Source organism: Microcaecilia unicolor, chromosome 6 (assembly GCF_901765095.1).
Source record: "Microcaecilia unicolor chromosome 6, aMicUni1.1, whole genome shotgun sequence".
Taxonomy (NCBI): domain Eukaryota; kingdom Metazoa; phylum Chordata; class Amphibia; order Gymnophiona; family Siphonopidae; genus Microcaecilia; species Microcaecilia unicolor.
In genome coordinates this window covers 141,067,352-141,084,445 of record NC_044036.1, presented here as the reverse complement: position 1 = coordinate 141,084,445, position 17,094 = coordinate 141,067,352, and the positions used below count along the sequence as shown (strand labels likewise).

Here is a 17,094-nt window from a genome sequence, read left to right as displayed (position 1 = left end):
CGCTGGGCGAGAAGGAGACAACTGTTGGTGCCATAGTAAGAAAATGGAAGAAGTACAAAATGACTGTCAATCGACAAAGATCTGGGGCTCCACGCAAAATCTCACCTTGTGGGGTATCCTTGATCATGAGGAAGGTTAGAAATCAGCCTACAACTACAAGGGGGGAACTTGTCAATGATCTCAAGGCAGCTGGGACCACTGTCACCACGAAAACCATTGGTAACACATTACGACATAACAGATTGCAATCCTGCAGTGCCCGCAAGGTCCCCCTGCTCCGCAAGGCACATGTGACGGCCCGTCTGAAGTTTGCCAGTGAACACCTGGATGATGCCGAGAGTGATTGGGAGAAGGTGCTGTGGTCAGATGAGACAAAAATTGAGCTCTTTGGCATGAACTCAACTCGCCGTGTTTGGAGGAAGAGAAATGCTGCCTATGACCCAAAGAACACCGTCCCCACTGTCAAGCATGGAGGTGGAAATGTTATGTTTTGGGGGTGTTTCTCTGCTAAGGGCACAGGACTACTTCACCGCATCAATGGGAGAATGGATGGGGCCATGTACCGTACAATTCTGAGTGACAACCTCCTTCCCTCCGCCAGGGCCTTAAAAATGGGTCGTGGCTGGGTCTTCCAGCACGACAATGACCCAAAACATACAGCCAAGGCAACAAAGGAGTGGCTCAGGAAGAAGCACATTAGGGTCATGGAGTGGCCTAGCCAGTCACCAGACCTTAATCCCATTGAAAACTTATGGAGGGAGCTGAAGATGCGAGTTGCCAAGCGACAGCCCAGAACTCTTAATGATTTAGAGATGATCTGCAAAGAGGAGTGGACCAAATTCCTCCTGACATGTGTGCAAACCTCATCATCAACTACAGAAGACGTCTGACCGCTGTGCTTGCCAACAAGGGTTTTGCCACCAAGTATTAGGTCTTGTTTGCCAGAGGGATTAAATACTTATTTCCCTCTGCAGAATGCAAATAAATTCATATACTTTCCACAATGTGATTTTCCGGATTTAATTTGTGATGTGCTATCTCTCACTGTTACCAATAACCTACCCTTCAATTATGGGCTGCTCATGTCTTTGTCAGTGGGCAAACTTACAAAATCAGCAAGGGATCAAATACTTATTTCCCCCACTGTAAATGTATTAAAATGATAACATGCCTAGCAAGAACATGACTCAAGGTGGCTTTCAATAAAAACATTCACTATAAAAACATAACACCGCCCACCTCAAAATCCATTTTCTTACCATCAAACTAGACAGGCACCAAAATTAGTGAGCCTGTTGTCTGGAACATTCAGGCACTCCATGCTCAACGTTGTTACAGAGATAAATGTGTAAAAACTGTGTTCAGTGTTGAACACTTAGGGCTCAATATTCACTGGATCTTATCTGGGTGGGAGTGGCTCCTTCCTAGATCAGTTCCATTCACCACATCCATTCCTGGATTTTCAGCATCTGAACAAACCCCATTAACACTAACCAGGTTGTGCTGAGGCAGAGACTGATATTCAGTCTCTTCACTGGGTAACTGCCCTGTTGAAGTCAGTATATTAAAAAGGATGTCCAAACTTTATTTGGTTAGTTATATGGGAACTGGTCCGAATACTGCTGGTGAGGGGCGGCCCGACCACTCTTTCAGGAACAGCATCTTCCCCCTTCCTTCCTCCACCCTGTTCCCCAATTTTACCTTCTTTTTATGTTTTTTAAAAGCCGACGGCAGCAGCAATTCCCATACACTGCCCTGCCACTGGCACCCGCCTCTTCCCTTTACTGTGGCCACCTCTCTGATGTAACTTCCTGTTTCCTCAGAGGTGGCAGCAATAGAGAAGAGGTTGGTGCCAGCAGCAGGGCAGCATTTGGGAATTGCTGCTGCCACTGGCTTTTAAAAGAAAACGTAAAAAGAAGGTAAAATCAGGGAATGGGGTTGAGGAAGGAAGGGAGAGATGCCAAAACGTGTCCCGAGAGGGTGGCATCTTAGCCCTGCCTCAGAGATCTTGCCTTGGGCTGCCCCTGCTGCTGGTATCCAAATAAATGCTGACCACCAAGTTATACACAGGTATTCAATGCCAACCAGTATCTAGATGCAGGCGCTGAAATCTGAGTATAAAAAAACGTGGCAGCCAGCTCTCAAATCAAATGCTGACCGCCATGACTAAATATTGGTAGAGTACCAGGAATAATAATGCTTAAAATATCAATATACCGGCCGATATTCAAAGCAATTTAGCCACCGCTGACCAGTTAAATCACTTAGTCGGGGCTAGCTGCTAATTTTCGGTGGCACTTAACCAACTAGGTGACGCTGAAGTTCACAGTTAGTGCCTAACTCAAAGCCGGCTATGTTGGAGGCGTTCTGGGGGAGGAATCAGCAGTTGGCGCGTAAGTCCTGACATTCAGGAGGAATCTAAGAAAGTATTCGTTCACGAAAAGGATGGTGGAAGCCTGGAATGGCCTCTTGGTGGAGGTCGTGGAGACGAGGACTATGTCAGAATTTAAGAAGATGTGGGACAGGTACGTGGGATCCCTTAGGAAATGGAAGAGTTAGTGGTTATGGAGGATGGGCAGACTGGATGGGCCATTTGTCTTTTATCTGCCGTCAATGCTTCTATGTTTCTATTCAGCCCATAAGCAGCCAGGTTTAGCACATAAATAGGATGCATAAAACTCTGTCCTATCTTTATGTGCTAACTCATGGCCGCTTAAAGGCTGTATATTAACTTAAGCAGCTATGCGTTAGCCGGTTCAAAAATAACCAAAACCGAAGTCCAGACAGGACCCGGCTTTGACTATCTGGGAATAACTCTGTCGGCTCTGGACAAAACACTCACCACTGCCAGCTGAATATCCAGGTCCATAATCTCTCCATCTGTGAATCTGATTTCTGGACCGTCAATGGAGAATTTCAAAGTATGGCACCCCTTCACTTTGTCACTCAACGAATAGTTAAGCTCTGGAACTCTTTGCCGGAGGATGTGGTAACAGCAGTTAGTGTATCTGGATTTAAAAAAGGTTTGAACAAATTCCTGGAGGAAAAGTCCATAGTCTGCTATTGAGACAGACATGGGGAGCAGCTGCTTTCCCTGGGATTTGTAGTATGGAATGTTGCTACTCGTTGAGATTCTGCATGGAATCTTCACTCTTTAGGATTCCGGAATCTTCACTCTTTAGGATTCCGGAATCTTGCTATTCTTTGGGGTTCTACATGGAATGTTGCCACGATTTGGGTTTCTTCCAGGTACTTGTGACCTGGCTTGGCCACTGTTTGAAAAACAGGATACTGGGCTACGTGGACCATTGGTCTGACCCAGTATGGCTACTCTTATGTTCTCAAAGTACATGCTCTAAGTATTTCTCGAAGAAGAGAGGAAGATGTGCTTGGCTCTAGCACACTCTCTATCTTGTCTTGGAACCTGCCATTTTGGTATGGGGATTTGCAAAGGAACTGGAATCCTAACAAGAAGATACTAATTGCTAGCTCGGTTCTGTCTTCTGACATGTTTGGCTTGTTGGTTGGCAGCACTGCTGCTGTAAAAGAGGGAGGAATGTTTCAGAGATCATTGAAACGTATTATCTTTTTTTGTTTATACTTCTAGAAGGCTGTTGGGACTAGAATGCTTGTTGAAAATACATCTGACATCTGAATGTTTGGGTTTGTCTTTCAAAGATGGATATTTAGAGTTCTGATTCCCCATTCCATGGGCCAGGCTGGCACCAAAGGCAAAGGAATATCATTCTGTTAAAATGGAAAGAGATTATCGGGTATAGTCCAGTCCTTTGCAATGCTCTGTAAACCCTAACATTTGCACATTGTTGTGAATTTGCCCTCAACAGTCAACAGCTTTAAAGCCACTGACAACCATGGGCTGAATTAGAGCCAGATATTCAATTCCAGACCTAATCCAAGCACCAGCATCTACAGCTGCCAAAAGTTATGTGGGTGCCATCCAATATTCAGACCAGTGTCCGAACACCTAAGCGGATAAAGTTAATTTTTCCTGACCAGACCTACCAAGTCTGCCACGTTCAGCTGGAGATTCCAACTTATGCGGCACATCTCCTGAACTCCCATTGGGGATACAGACTCTCCCACTGAGCAGCTTCCCCTTCCAGGGGCAGCAGGAGGTACCTTAATAAAATGTGGTCTCTAATAACCCTTATCACGAAACTGGTTCTGCTACAGCAGGCAATGATGTTTTATTAAGTCATCTCCTGCTGCTGTTGTAAGGCGAGGCGACTGCTGGTGTGTACCAGGGGTGGAGTTGTAGGTGAGGCTGTGTGGAGCTTGGGATGGGGCCATGAGTGGGGTGGGGTGGAGTGGGGCTGGGGGGCGTGCCCTAAATCTCCCTCTGAATAATCTCATCCCCTTGGCAACTCTGCTGACCTAACTTTATCTGAGCACTTACCTGGTTAGTGGACTACAAATCACCACTAACTGGGTAAGTCCTTGTTCTGCCTTGATTCTGCCTCGGTACTAAATGGACCGTGCTGTGGCGGTCACAGCTAATATTCAGCAGCACTATCTGGTTAAGTGGCACGGCAGAAGCCTCTCCTGAATATCTACCCCTTAGATTTTAGGCACATCAAGAACTATGCAGATGGAATTGACAAATTTTGTTGAATCTGTCTGGGTTCTATTTGGGATTCTAATCCTGTTTTGCAGGAAGGCATAAGAAAACAAGGATGGTTTTCCAGTGCAGGGCAAAAGTTTGGTTCCATACAAACTGTAACACTGGGAAACCCTTTCTGATTCCCCCCTTCCCCCCCCCCCCCCCCCCCCCCCCCCCCCCCCCCCCCCCCCCCGTCTGCAATCAACAGTCTAATCTTAATTCTTGTAATCTCTAACATACTTAGTCTGATTGCAAAGTTTCAGATTGTGTATGATACTTTTGTTGCATAGAAGAAAGTAAAACAAATGTAGACAGTTTCCCCATGGAGATAGCAATGATCACTCGTAAAGTTTCATGGTAAAAATGTAAAATATTGTCCTGGCAATTTGTGAATGGCTCGGCATGTGCAAAGTACAAAAACCAGGGGGCACATGATGAAATTACATGGAAATACTTTTACAACAAATAGGAGGAAATATTTTTTCACTCAAAGAATAGTTAAGTTCTGGAACTTGCTGCCAGAAGATGTGGTAACAACGGTTAGAGTATCTGGGTGTAATAAAGGTTTGGACAAGTTCCTGGAGGAAAAGTCCATAGTCTGTTATTGAGATGAACATGGGGAAGCCACTGCTTGCCCTGGGATTGGTAGCTTGGAATGTTGCTACTATTTGGGATTCTGTCAGGTACTTGAGACCTGGATTGGTCACTGTTGGGAGTAGGATATTAGGCTAGATAGACCATCGGTCTGACCCAGTATGGCTATTCTTATGTTCTTATGAATTATTAACAAAATCCCATGAAGAGAATACACAAAGAAAGAGTGGGAAGTGGACCAATCACTCCAGAGACTGGGGCAACTAACTTGCAGATACAAGCTACGCTCAGCGTTTTTTTTTTTAAATCTCAAATCACAAAGGTCTTCTTTAAGACCCCCTTTTCTATTCCAGGACTCTACATCCGAATACAGACCATCAAAGACTCCTGAGGCAGGCCTGTGGCCGAAACACAGATCTCTGTTGAGTCTGCAATAAAGTTCATTTGCCCCATTCTCTGGAGTCATTGGTCCACTTCCCACTTTTCCTTATGAATTATTAACAATAGTGAACTACCTTTTTAAAAAGATCAAAATCAGGAAGAAGGTGAAGTTCTTGGCCTGTTTGAAAACAATATTGTTTTTTATCTTTGCTTTGGTGAAAAATATTTTCTGTAAAATGCCTATACTACTACTACTACTACTACTATTTAGCATTTTTATAGCGCTACAAGGCGTACGCAGCGCTGCACAAACATAGAAGAAAGACAGTCCCTGCTCAAAGAGCTTACAATCTAATAGACAAAAAATAAATAAAGTAAGCAAATCAAATCAATTAATGTGAATGGGAAGGAAGAGAGGAGGGTAGGTGGAGGCAAGTGGTTACAAGTGGTTACGAGTCAAAAGCAATGTTAAAGAGGTGGGCTTTCAGTCTAGATTTAAAGGTGGCCAAGGATGGGGCAAGACGTAGGGGCTCAGGAAGTTTATTCCAGGCGTAGGGTGCAGCGAGACAGAAGGCGCGAAGTCTGGAGTTGGCAGTAGTGGAGAAGGGAACAGATAAAAAGAATTTATCCATGGAGCGGAGTGCACGGGAAGGGGTGTAGGGAAGGACGAGTGTGGAGAGATACTGGGGAGCAGCAGAGTGAGTACATTTATAGGTTCCTTCCTTGTAGCACCCCTGCTATTCCAATACTGAGATAAACGGAGACATACAGACAACTCCACCACAGCAACAAAAACAGATGATGGTAGAGAATGATCAGAGAGCCATGCGGGCCTGCCCAGTAATTCCTGTCTATAGAAAAGGAAAAAGAGCGTCCCAGGTGTTGGTATAAAGTCAGACTGTGTGGAATCTGCTAGTATCATCATTTAAGAAGGGGTCTCTAAAGGCCTGACCTTTCCAGAGATTTATTTGTGTCCTCCTAGCTTCTTCCTACTTCTTTTGGCTTACAGCCCTCTCCAAACTTTATAACTGTGAATATAACATGGAAAGGAAGGCAGTGTAGTTGTTGAGGTAAATTAATGGTCATTATTTTTTCTTCACAGCCCAACTGCTGGCAGCCCAGACTGAAGACCCTGACTTACTGGAACATGGCTGTACTGAAGGGAGCTGCTACCCAGCCACAGGAAACCTTCTGATTGGCCGTGCGGAGCGCCTCAGCGCCACGTCAACATGTGGACTGGAAAAGCCTCAGGATTACTGCATTGTCAGCCATCTCCAGGTAGCGGGTCTTTATTGTGGAAGCCCATACTACTGATTATGTCGCATTAATTTCCTGTTTTGTCTTCAAAGATTTAATTCATTCACGTGAAATAAGCAGCAAGGTCAGGTGTTTCAAACTGCCTTTCTTTCCTTTCTTGGGATGCTCTGGAAGATTTTGATCTCACACAAGGCGAATTCAGATTGAGGGAAAGCTCTAGAACTAGTGGACATAGATGCAGGTTTGAGACAGCCTCGGGAAATATTTCTTCATGGAAAGAGTAGTGGGTGCTTGGAACGCCCTCTCAAAAAGGTGCTGGAATTGAAAAAGTGCAATAAACACAGATGACCCCTAAAGGGAAAGAGGATGGAAACGAAGAATGGAGCACCTCAGCTCAGAGCAGATGTGAAATGACTGTTGCGTTTATATTATCAAACCATGGAAAAAGGAATCTGCAGTGAACAGCAGGTACAAACCATCCCCACCCCCCATTAAAACCTGCAGAAAGTAACCTGTAATGCATGGCAGGTACCCTCCCCCACCCTCCAAAACAAAATCTTGCAGAAAGTAGCTTTCACTCTACCCTGGCAACCTTCCTGAGCAGACTGAATGAACCATATAGGTCCTCTATAGAATAGTAACATAGTAGATGATGGCAGAAAAAGACCTGCACGGTCCATCCAGTCTGCCCAACAAGATAAACTCATATGTGCTACTTTTTGTGTATGCCCTACTTTGATTTGTACCTGTCCTCTTCAGGGCACAGACCGTATAAGTCTGCCAAACTCTATCCCCGCCTCCCAGCCACCAGCCCCGCCTCCCACCACTGGCTCTGGCACAGACCATATAAGTCTGCCCAGCTCTATCCCCGCCTCCCAACCACCAGTCCCGCCTCCCACCACCGGCTCTGGCACAGACCATATAAGTCTGCTCAGCACCATCCCCGCCCAGCATTAAAAATTTTCAGTACCATCAATAGAATCTAGTCCTAAACGTATTAAGTTAATTCAACAAAAAGACATCACCTTTCCATTTTGTGTTTCTAATTATTGCCTTTTTTTCAGACATTTTTTCACTGTGTTTCAGAAATTAATGTTTATAGTATTAATTTGGAGGTTTTACATCTAAAGTCAATTTAATGTGAGTTCTTTATATGCATGAAATTTAGGAAACAAATATATTCTAATACATGCACATCTGTAATTGCTGTTTCTGATGTGTGTTTGAACATGGTATGGCCTGGACTTTGCATATACAAGGAAAGGAAAGACAAAAATTGCTATTCAAATCGACTTTCCGGGTTTGAGTCATCTTATTCAGACTAAACTCCCTGAGTTATTATGAAATCCTGTGTTTTCTGTCAAGTCTCTGCAATCTGCTCCATTCTATAATTTCATTTTGTACATTCCTTTCCAAATCCAGAAGATTGTCTATATATGGCTGAATAATTGCTGGGTTTCACGAGGACATCATATTTTTATACCTTATTGCATTCCCACGATATTCCAGTGGAAACTAAAAACATTGAGGGAATTAAATCCCCAAAGCCAAGGGTAGAGGGAGGTCAATAATACCCCATTTATATAAATACTTTAGGTGAAATTTAAACTTTGGATCCCACAGTGCTTCTGGTATACAAATGTTTTCCCTTGATGTACATAGAAACACAGAAACTTACTGTGGGTCTCATTGTCAAAGTACTTAGGCTTACAAAATTCCATAGGTTACACACACACAAGGAGTGGCACGGGCTGCACATACTGTAGCAGGACATGTTTATCCACTCCTACCCTAGCTGAGATAATATTTAATCACCTCTCTGACCTCGTGTGCAACTTTCTTTAAATTAGTCCCCTTATTTTCTAACTCCTCTTACTCTCTTACCTATCTATATGTTCCATCCTTGCTTATACCCTACACTGTCAATTAAAATGTTCTATTACCTATTGTGTTGACATTGTAAGTAGTATACTATGGTGTACTTTGTAATGTTATTTGGATATTTTTATTGCTGTAATTGTCTATTGCTCATGTTTGATTTATTCTTACTGTACACCGCCTTCAGTGAATTCCTTCAAAAAGGTGGTAAATACATCCTAATAAATATGTAAATTCTAAGTCTAAGTGCTTTGAAAATATGCCTCCATATGACGTGTCCAATCTGCCCATCCATACCAGCTACTAACCTCTATCATCTGTTCCTCTCCATAAGATTGCTCTGTGCTTATCCCAAGCTTTCTTGAATTCAGACACAGTGCTCATCTCCACCACCTCCACTGGGAGGCTGTTGCATGTCGACCTGTAAAGAAGTATTTCCTCAGGTTATTCCTGAGTCTGTCCTCTTTCACTTTCATCCTGTGCCCCCTCGTTCCAGAGCTTTCTTTCAGTTGAAAAAGACTAGGGTTACCATATTTTGTCCTCTGAAAAAGAGAACACATGTCCCATCCCACCCATGCCCCGCCCCCTGTCACATATTCCCCTCCCCTTACTTACTATCTACTGCCCTGGTGGTCTACTGACCTCTTCGGGGCAGGAAAGAGCCCCCTCTTTCCTGCCCGGAGCTCTGTCCTTGCCCTGCATCCTGTTGCTGTGACGGTCTCGGGATTCAAAATAGCTGTCGAGAGTTGAAGTCTCATGAGGCCGCTTCAACTCTTGGTGGCCATTTTGAATCCCGAGACCATCACAGCAACAGAATGTAGGGCAAGGCAGCACTCCGGACAGGAAAGAGGGGGCTCTTTTCTGCCCCGAAGAGGTCACTAGACCACCAGGGCAGTAGATAGTAAGGAAGGAGAGAGGAGGCTAGGATAGGCCCGCCGCCTGCCCGCCTGTTTGTCCAGAAATCCGGACAAACAGGTGGACTGGCAAAACCCGTCCGGACGCCTGGACATGTCCTCAAAAAGAGGACATGTCCGGGTTAATCCAGACGTATGGTAACCCTAAAAAAGACTTGCCTCCTGTGCATATATGCCATTACTCTTCACAATGTAACCCATAATCGTACTGTGACTAATTGTATTTCCATCATTCACAATGTATTGTAAGCCACACTGAGCCTGCAAATAGGTGGGAAAATGTGGGATACAAATGCAATAAATAAATAAAATACCTCCCCTCTCCTGCTTTTCCTCTGGAGTAGATACATATTGAGATCTTTAAGTTCATCCCCAAATGCTTTATGACCGAGGTCATTTTAGTAGCTGCCCTCTGGACCGTCTCCATCTTGTTTGTCTTTTTGAAGCAGTGGCGTAGCTACAGGTGGGCCTGGGTGGGCTGTGGCCCACCCAATTTGTACTCTGGCCCACCCAAAATTGTGGCACTCTTGCTGTGGCTGTTGGGAATCCCCAAACCCCACCAGCTAAAGATTTCCTTCTCCTCAGGCAGCCAGTGCTCTTCCAAATGGGAGCTGGCAGCACACCGGCCCCTCTGCACATGCTCAATTTTCACCAGGAGGAAGCACTGAGCAAGTATGGACTACTGTCAGTGGTGTCAGCTCAAGTCAAGTGCTGCCATCTGCTGTTTGGAAGAGCACTGGCTGCCTGCGGAGGAGGAAATCTTCAGTTGGTGCAGTTTGGGGATCCCCACCATCTCAGGTATTTAATATTTTGCATTTGAGGGTAGGGGGAGAGGCAGCATGTGGCGAGCAGAGCGGGGGGGGGGGGGGGGGGGGGGAGGAGGGGCTGAATTCTGTGCTCATTCATTTTGGGCTCAGGCCCCAAAATTGGCTATCTGGCTATGCCCTTGTTTTGAAGGTGTGATCTCCAGAAGTGTATACAGTATTACCAATGAGGTCTCCCTAGAAACTTCCACAGAGGCATCTACACCTCCTTTCCCTTCCCCTTCTGCACCCAAACATCCTTCTGGCTTTTGCAGTCACTTTTTCACCTGTTTGGCTACCTTAGGATCACCAGATATGATACCCCCAAGTCCTGCTTTTCTTTCACGCATGGAAGTTCTTCACACCCTGTATCATACAGCCTCCTTGGGATTTTGCAGGCTAAAGGCATTTTTTAGCATTACATCTTAGCTGCCAAATTGTCTACCAGTCTTCCTGCTTCACTAAATCATTATCCACACTATCCAGTGTGTCTACCTTACTACAGAGTTTTGGTATCATCTGCAAAGAGGCAAACGTTACCAGCCAGCCCTTCTGCAATATCGCTTGCCAAAATGCTAAAAAGAGCCAGACCATGAACTTATCCCTGTGGTACACCACTAATAATACCACTTTCCCCAAAGTGAATTTCATTTACCACTACCCTTTGTCACTAAAACCAGTTTCTAACCCAGTCACTTTAGGGTCCGTACCAAGAGGGCTGGGTTATTTATGTTGCCTGTGCCGAATCATGTCAAAGGCTTTGTTGAAATCTAAGTTCACCAACTCTCTGGTTAACCAGACAAAGGACTTAATCAGATTTGTCTGACGAGACCTGCCTCTGGTAAAACCATTCTGCTTCGAGTTCTGCAATCCACCGAATTCCAGAAACTGCACTATCCTCTGTTTCAAAAGTGTTTCTATTATTTTTATTTATTTTCAGCACTTGATATATCTCAGATGATCCCTGAAGCAATTATGCAGTTTACAATTTCTATTACAGGTACTTTGCACTGGCCCTAATGGGCTCACAATCTAAGTTATATATTGTACCTGAGGCACTGGAGGGCTAAGTGACTTGCCAGGGTCAAACAGAGATGCAGAGGGAATTGAACCTGGTTCCCCAGGATCTCAACCCACTGCCAACTGTCAGGGAGCAGCAGAAATTGAACCCGGTTCCCCAGGTCTGCAACTCACTGTATTGACCATCAGGCCACTCCTCCATTCTCCACAGAGGTCAGACTAGCTGGCCTGTAGTTCCCAACCTCTTCGGTATTTCCACTTTTGTGGAGAAGGGCCACATCCACCCTTCTCCAGACCTCCAGAACCACTGCAGACTCTAAAAAGCATTGAAAAGGTCAGACAGTGGAGCCCCCAGAGCTTCCCTAAGTTTATTCAGTACCCTCAGATGTATGCCATCCGGCCCCATCTCCTTGTCTACTTTTAGCTCAGATAACTCCTCATACATACTCTTCTGAAAGTTGTTGGTCTACCTCACTTCCATTCCTATTTATGTTGGCTTCTGCAGTCCTACTTCTGGTCATTCATTTGTTAATTCCACCTTAACGGCTTCTAAGTATTCCTCCTCTCCACCCTTGCATCTCACAATGCCACTTTGGCACTTCTTCCTATCACTAATGTATCTAAAAATGTTGCGCCCCCTCATTTTACTGTACTGGCTACTTTTCTTCAATTTCCATCTTTGCTTTCCTGACTAGTATACCAGCTTCTCTTAGCTTTTCCAGATATTATTGCCTGTCTTCGTCTTTCTGTAAACTCTTGTAGTTTATGAAGGCTAACCTCGTTTTCCTTACCTTTTCAGAACCAATGTGGCCTCCTTTTCCTCTTATTTTTATTTACTTTTCTAGCTGCCCTTAAAATAGAACCTTTCAGTTTTACCCACTGTTTTTCCTTCTCCCAGATCTTCCCATCCAGCTAAACTCTGAAGGTACCAAGTCAAATATTTTCAAAGGGAAATGCTACAAGAAGTCTGAGAATTGCCTCTAAGGATACAGTAATGTGTGAACAACACCCTTATCATGTCTGACATGAGAGTTTTAAAAAAAAAGGGTATTTAAAATGATCGTTAAAGAAAACAGGAAACTTTAATTATTGAGTATTATCTTGAGAGGTATGTTCTGCTCATTTTTCCTGCAAGCTGAGACTAGCATCTCTAAAGCGTTACCTGCTGTGGTGCCTTAATTCATAATCAGAAGAGCATCTCTTCAAGCAGAAAATGGTCACAAGAGCCCTTGCCTCGTCTTCATCTTCCAAAATGAATGCCAGTAAAGATATGTAAATTTGATACACAGGGACTCGTTTATAATGCGATCAAAATCTTTGGACCCCATGCCTGTGTTCTATCCAGTCTATAATATGTTAAATGTTCAGTACAACGTACAGTGTTAAAGAAAACATCTTGCACCCCCAACAATCTATTCTTCATTTTCCTGACTGGTGGAAGGCTACCTTCCCCCCCCCCCCCCCCGCCCCCCGCAGTTTGAGAACCATTGCAATAAGGCAAAACCAGGACTGACTCACACCATAGAGAAGGCATGGAACTGGATGGTAGTCATGTCTCTCATTCTTTTTCTCATATTTTCTGGACAGGCCTTTAACAATTACCAATTTTTTTAAAAATTGCATTGTAAAACAGCCAACAAGAAAAATGCTACAGATAACAATACTAAGATAAAGTAGCAATCCCATAACGGCATAAATACAAACAAATCAGAAATACCTCCGATTTTGAAAAATAAGAAGAGGCTAAGAAAGAACACAAAGATTAGCATGTCCTTTCCCCCCCTTGACCCACACCCAACCCTCTCCATTCACACCATCCAGAACACATCAAATGGTAAACAAAACGAACCTGAACAGATACAACAGATACAAGCAAAATGTGCCCACATTTTTCCCCACTTAAAGTATTTCGCTGAGATACCAAGAGCTTCTCTATTTTGCAAATATATTATACACGTACCATTTAAGCAATGATGGGAAACAAGATTGATTCCAAGAGTGAGCAATCAGAAGTTGAGCCGCATGAAAACACTGCTTTGAACATTGCTACCTGTTCCCAGAAGGGTTTTGTTAAAAAGATAAATTGCAGGATCCCAGGGAATCGCGTGCCTAAGCCAACGCTGCATACGAGCATGCACTGATTTCCAAATGACCACCAATTTCTGGCAGGATCACCAAAATACCATGTTGGCTACAGAGTCACCAACACAGTGGTGAGGCAGTTGCAAACATATGATAAAGTCTCACCGGGGTCAAGTACCAGCAATAGAGTATTTTAGCATAATTCTCTTGAATATTCAGAGACGGGGATACCTCAACAGAAGCAATTTCCATAGCCTCCCAGTCTCATAGTAACATAGTAGGTGACAGCAGATAAAGACCTATATGGTCCATCCAGTCTGCCCAACAAGATATACATATAAAGTAGCGCATATGAGTTTACCTGACCTTAATTTGTATCTATCATTTTCAGGGCACAGACCGTAGAAGTCTGCCCTGTACTAGCCCCACCTCCCAACCACTAGCCCCGCCTCCCAATCTTCGCTAAGCTTTTGAGGATCCAAATTGGAATAATAAAATTGCTCACCAGAACAGATGGACCCATCCACGGCATGGCACTCCACATCCCCCCACCACCACCCCAAGGAGATATAAAAAAACAATTATTGCTGCCAGCACCGGCTCCGCAGGCTTCCATCAGTGGTCCTGGCATCTGCCACCCGTCGCTGAACCCCATCCCTCCCTGGTGTAACTTACAGGCGTCCCCGGCACCTGCAGTGATTTAATTATTGCTGCCTGTGCCGGCTCTGCAGGCTTCAATTGGCCGGTTCCTGCAGGACAGGAAATGATGAAAGTGAGGGCGGGACATGGCTGATGTCTCCATCATCATAACTGACCCCCCAACTCAGTCTCCCATCTGGAATGATGCAAATATGCAGAGAGCAAGGCATCCTGGAGATGACGATAGGGGCAAGATATAAGAAACCTGGTGCCATGAAAATCTTCACAGACGCCTTCAAGAAAAGTCTCATCACCAAGTAGTTTAGCTTTCATTTTGGTGGTAGTGAAAAAAATGAAGAACCTGATGGTACGCTAAACAATTGGCAAGTTTTAAGACCAGGATAGGGAGGTCATTTCCTAATATCACTGCCTATCTGGTATTTAAGTGAACATGGGCTATGACGAGTGCCTGTTCTTAGTCACTTAACTGTGTCACTGTTCAAAACAAATTTCATTTCTTCTTTAGTGAACATTTTTTCTTGTTTCTTTTTTTCCTTACTTATTTTACAACCTGTATTTTTGCTTTTACAGCAGAAGATTTCTGTTTCTGTTTAGGTGGCAAGGGAACCAGGCATTTTTATTCTTCTCCAGAGTTATTAGGAGGAATTAATTTAGACTTTTGTATGGTAAACCCGAGATCGTTGGCTGGCACACTTCTGCTCTTGAAAGTCTTTTGTTTCTCGCCGCCAGCAGTGAGGTGAAACAGTGCAGCACATTATAAAAATTCAGAGGTCCTTTTACAAAGCTGTGGTAAGAATAGGCCTCAGCACAGGGGCGGCCCCGACCATTAGGCCACCTGAGGCAAGGGCTTCGGACAGCATTCTTCCGGGAGCGGCATCTCCCCTTTCCTTCCTCCACCTCCTTCCTTGAGTTTACCTTCTTTCTTCATGTTCCAAAAGCCAGCGGTTGCAGGCACAATTCCCACATGCTGCCTTCCACCAGCACCCGCTTTTTCTCTTTACTGCGGACACTTCTCTGATGTAACATCCTGTTTCCTGGGAATTGCTCCTGCTGCCGGCAGCTTTTGGAACATGAAGAAAGAAGGTAAACTCGGGGAACGGGGTGGAGGAAGGAAGGGGGAGATGCCAGAACTTAGCCCGGGAGGTGGGGAGCGGCATCTCGACTCGGGGGGGGGGGGGGTGGCATCTCAGCCCTGCCTCAGGTGGCATCTTGCCTTGGGCGACCCCTGCCTTACCATGCCCTTATGTAGGTCTTTCCCGCTCACAATGCCTATTTTTACCACAGCTATAAAAACCTCTTATTTTCCAATAATTTTATTTTTGGCCATGCCCTAATTATACCATTAGCATACAGTTATTTTTAAAAGTTACTGCATGAAGACTTATCCTTACCTATTTAGGAGCCAGTAAGGGCAACTGTGGTAACCGTGTGCTAACCAGTTAATGTAGATGTGCTGATTAGCACAGGAACACCCATTCTCCACCCCCTGACATGCTCCCTAAAAAAAAAAAAAGCTAAAAAATAACGCACACATAATGCAAAAACTAATATGGGTTGCATAGCGTATCCTGTGTTAGTCTTTTTTTTTTTTTTCCTACATTAGGCTTCCTTTAGCACCTAACAGCTTAGTAATGAAATAGATGTTTTTGATTTGATAGATGCTAACTATGCAAGAGGAATTTAATATATATGTTGTGGAATTGCACTAACCTGCATTGTACAATGTTTAAGAAAATATACTGAGAACATTAAGGAAGGACGAGATTCTTATTCTCAGGTACAGAGCAAGTTTATTTACAATACTGTACAGGTAATGCAATAATTTTAGCACTCAATTTAGGGATCTTATACAAGCGAAATGTGCAACAAGATAAATATTGCTAGAAAGCCTGAATTATTAATTATGCTGGGTTGGTATTAACTCACTATGATTGAGGCTCAGATGTATTCTTTCTGCTACTGGTTGGAGTGGTGAAGGAGGTCTTGTATCTGTAGCTTGATGGTGATCCTTGCTGGAAGAGAAGTCTTCTATTTGCAGATTGGATGGGAGTGGAACATGGAGAAAGTCCTACCTTGGGTGTCTGGAGTCTAGCAAAGGGTTCAGAGAGTGGTTCGGAGATAAAGAGAGTTCATTGAGAGTCCAGCTTTTATAATTCTTGTGGAGCCATAACAGTTAAAGTCACGTGGTGTGTGCTAACCCAATCAAAACTCAGGGATAGTTGAAACTTTCTGGTTCCGGAGATGGAGCTATAGAAAAGTTTGTTTAAGCTGGTTTAGCTGGTCACAAGATTCTTGGATGACCAGGTACTGAGATCCACATCCCAGAATGTACTTTGCAAGATTAAGAGGGTCATTGTCTGGGGGTTTCAGGTAGGTGGTCGTTCTGTTGTTATATCCAGTCTCTTTGATTGCTGTCAATATACAGATCCTGTTCTTGGAGAACAGTGGCGATTTAACTCTTCTGTGTCAACCCAGCCTTCTTTTGTGAGACTGTGGTTGACCACTTAACAGTTTTTGTTTCAGGTTTTGAATGGAGAAGGAAAGCTAGGTCTTCTTTGCAAGCCATTTTTATATTTCTGTATCCAGCACAAATAACTCTGAAAATCAATCATATCATGCTACAGTAAAAGGGCCGCTCAATGCTGTCCTCTTTTGGTTGGTCTGTGTAGTCTCACAGGAACTCTCCCTCTCTCGTGTATATTACAGGACTCAGAGAAATGTTTCTCCTGTGATTCTAGAGCCCCGTATCTTAGAGACACCCACCAAATACAGAATGTCATCTACCTGACAGGGCAGGATGGAGAGAAGACCTGGTGGCAGTCTGAGAATGGTGAGTCCATCTAGGGGATGGAGAAGGGAAACGTGGGGTACTTCCTCTGGAAAA

General features: G+C 44.2%; 1 protein-coding gene across 3 annotated transcripts in view; it reads left to right on the top strand.

Annotated features, from left to right (window-relative positions):
• The window catches only part of LOC115471994 (laminin subunit beta-4-like), a 120,569-nt gene that overhangs the window by 41,353 nt on the left and 62,122 nt on the right, over nucleotides 1–17,094 (top strand). For all 3 annotated transcript variants that reach the window (XM_030206011.1, XM_030206009.1, XM_030206010.1), the window contains 2 exons: nucleotides 6,699–6,874; nucleotides 16,917–17,040. In XM_030206011.1, the coding sequence (XP_030061871.1) occupies nucleotides 6,699–6,874; nucleotides 16,917–17,040 (300 nt within the window). The remainder of the gene's footprint in view (nucleotides 1–6,698; nucleotides 6,875–16,916; nucleotides 17,041–17,094) is intronic.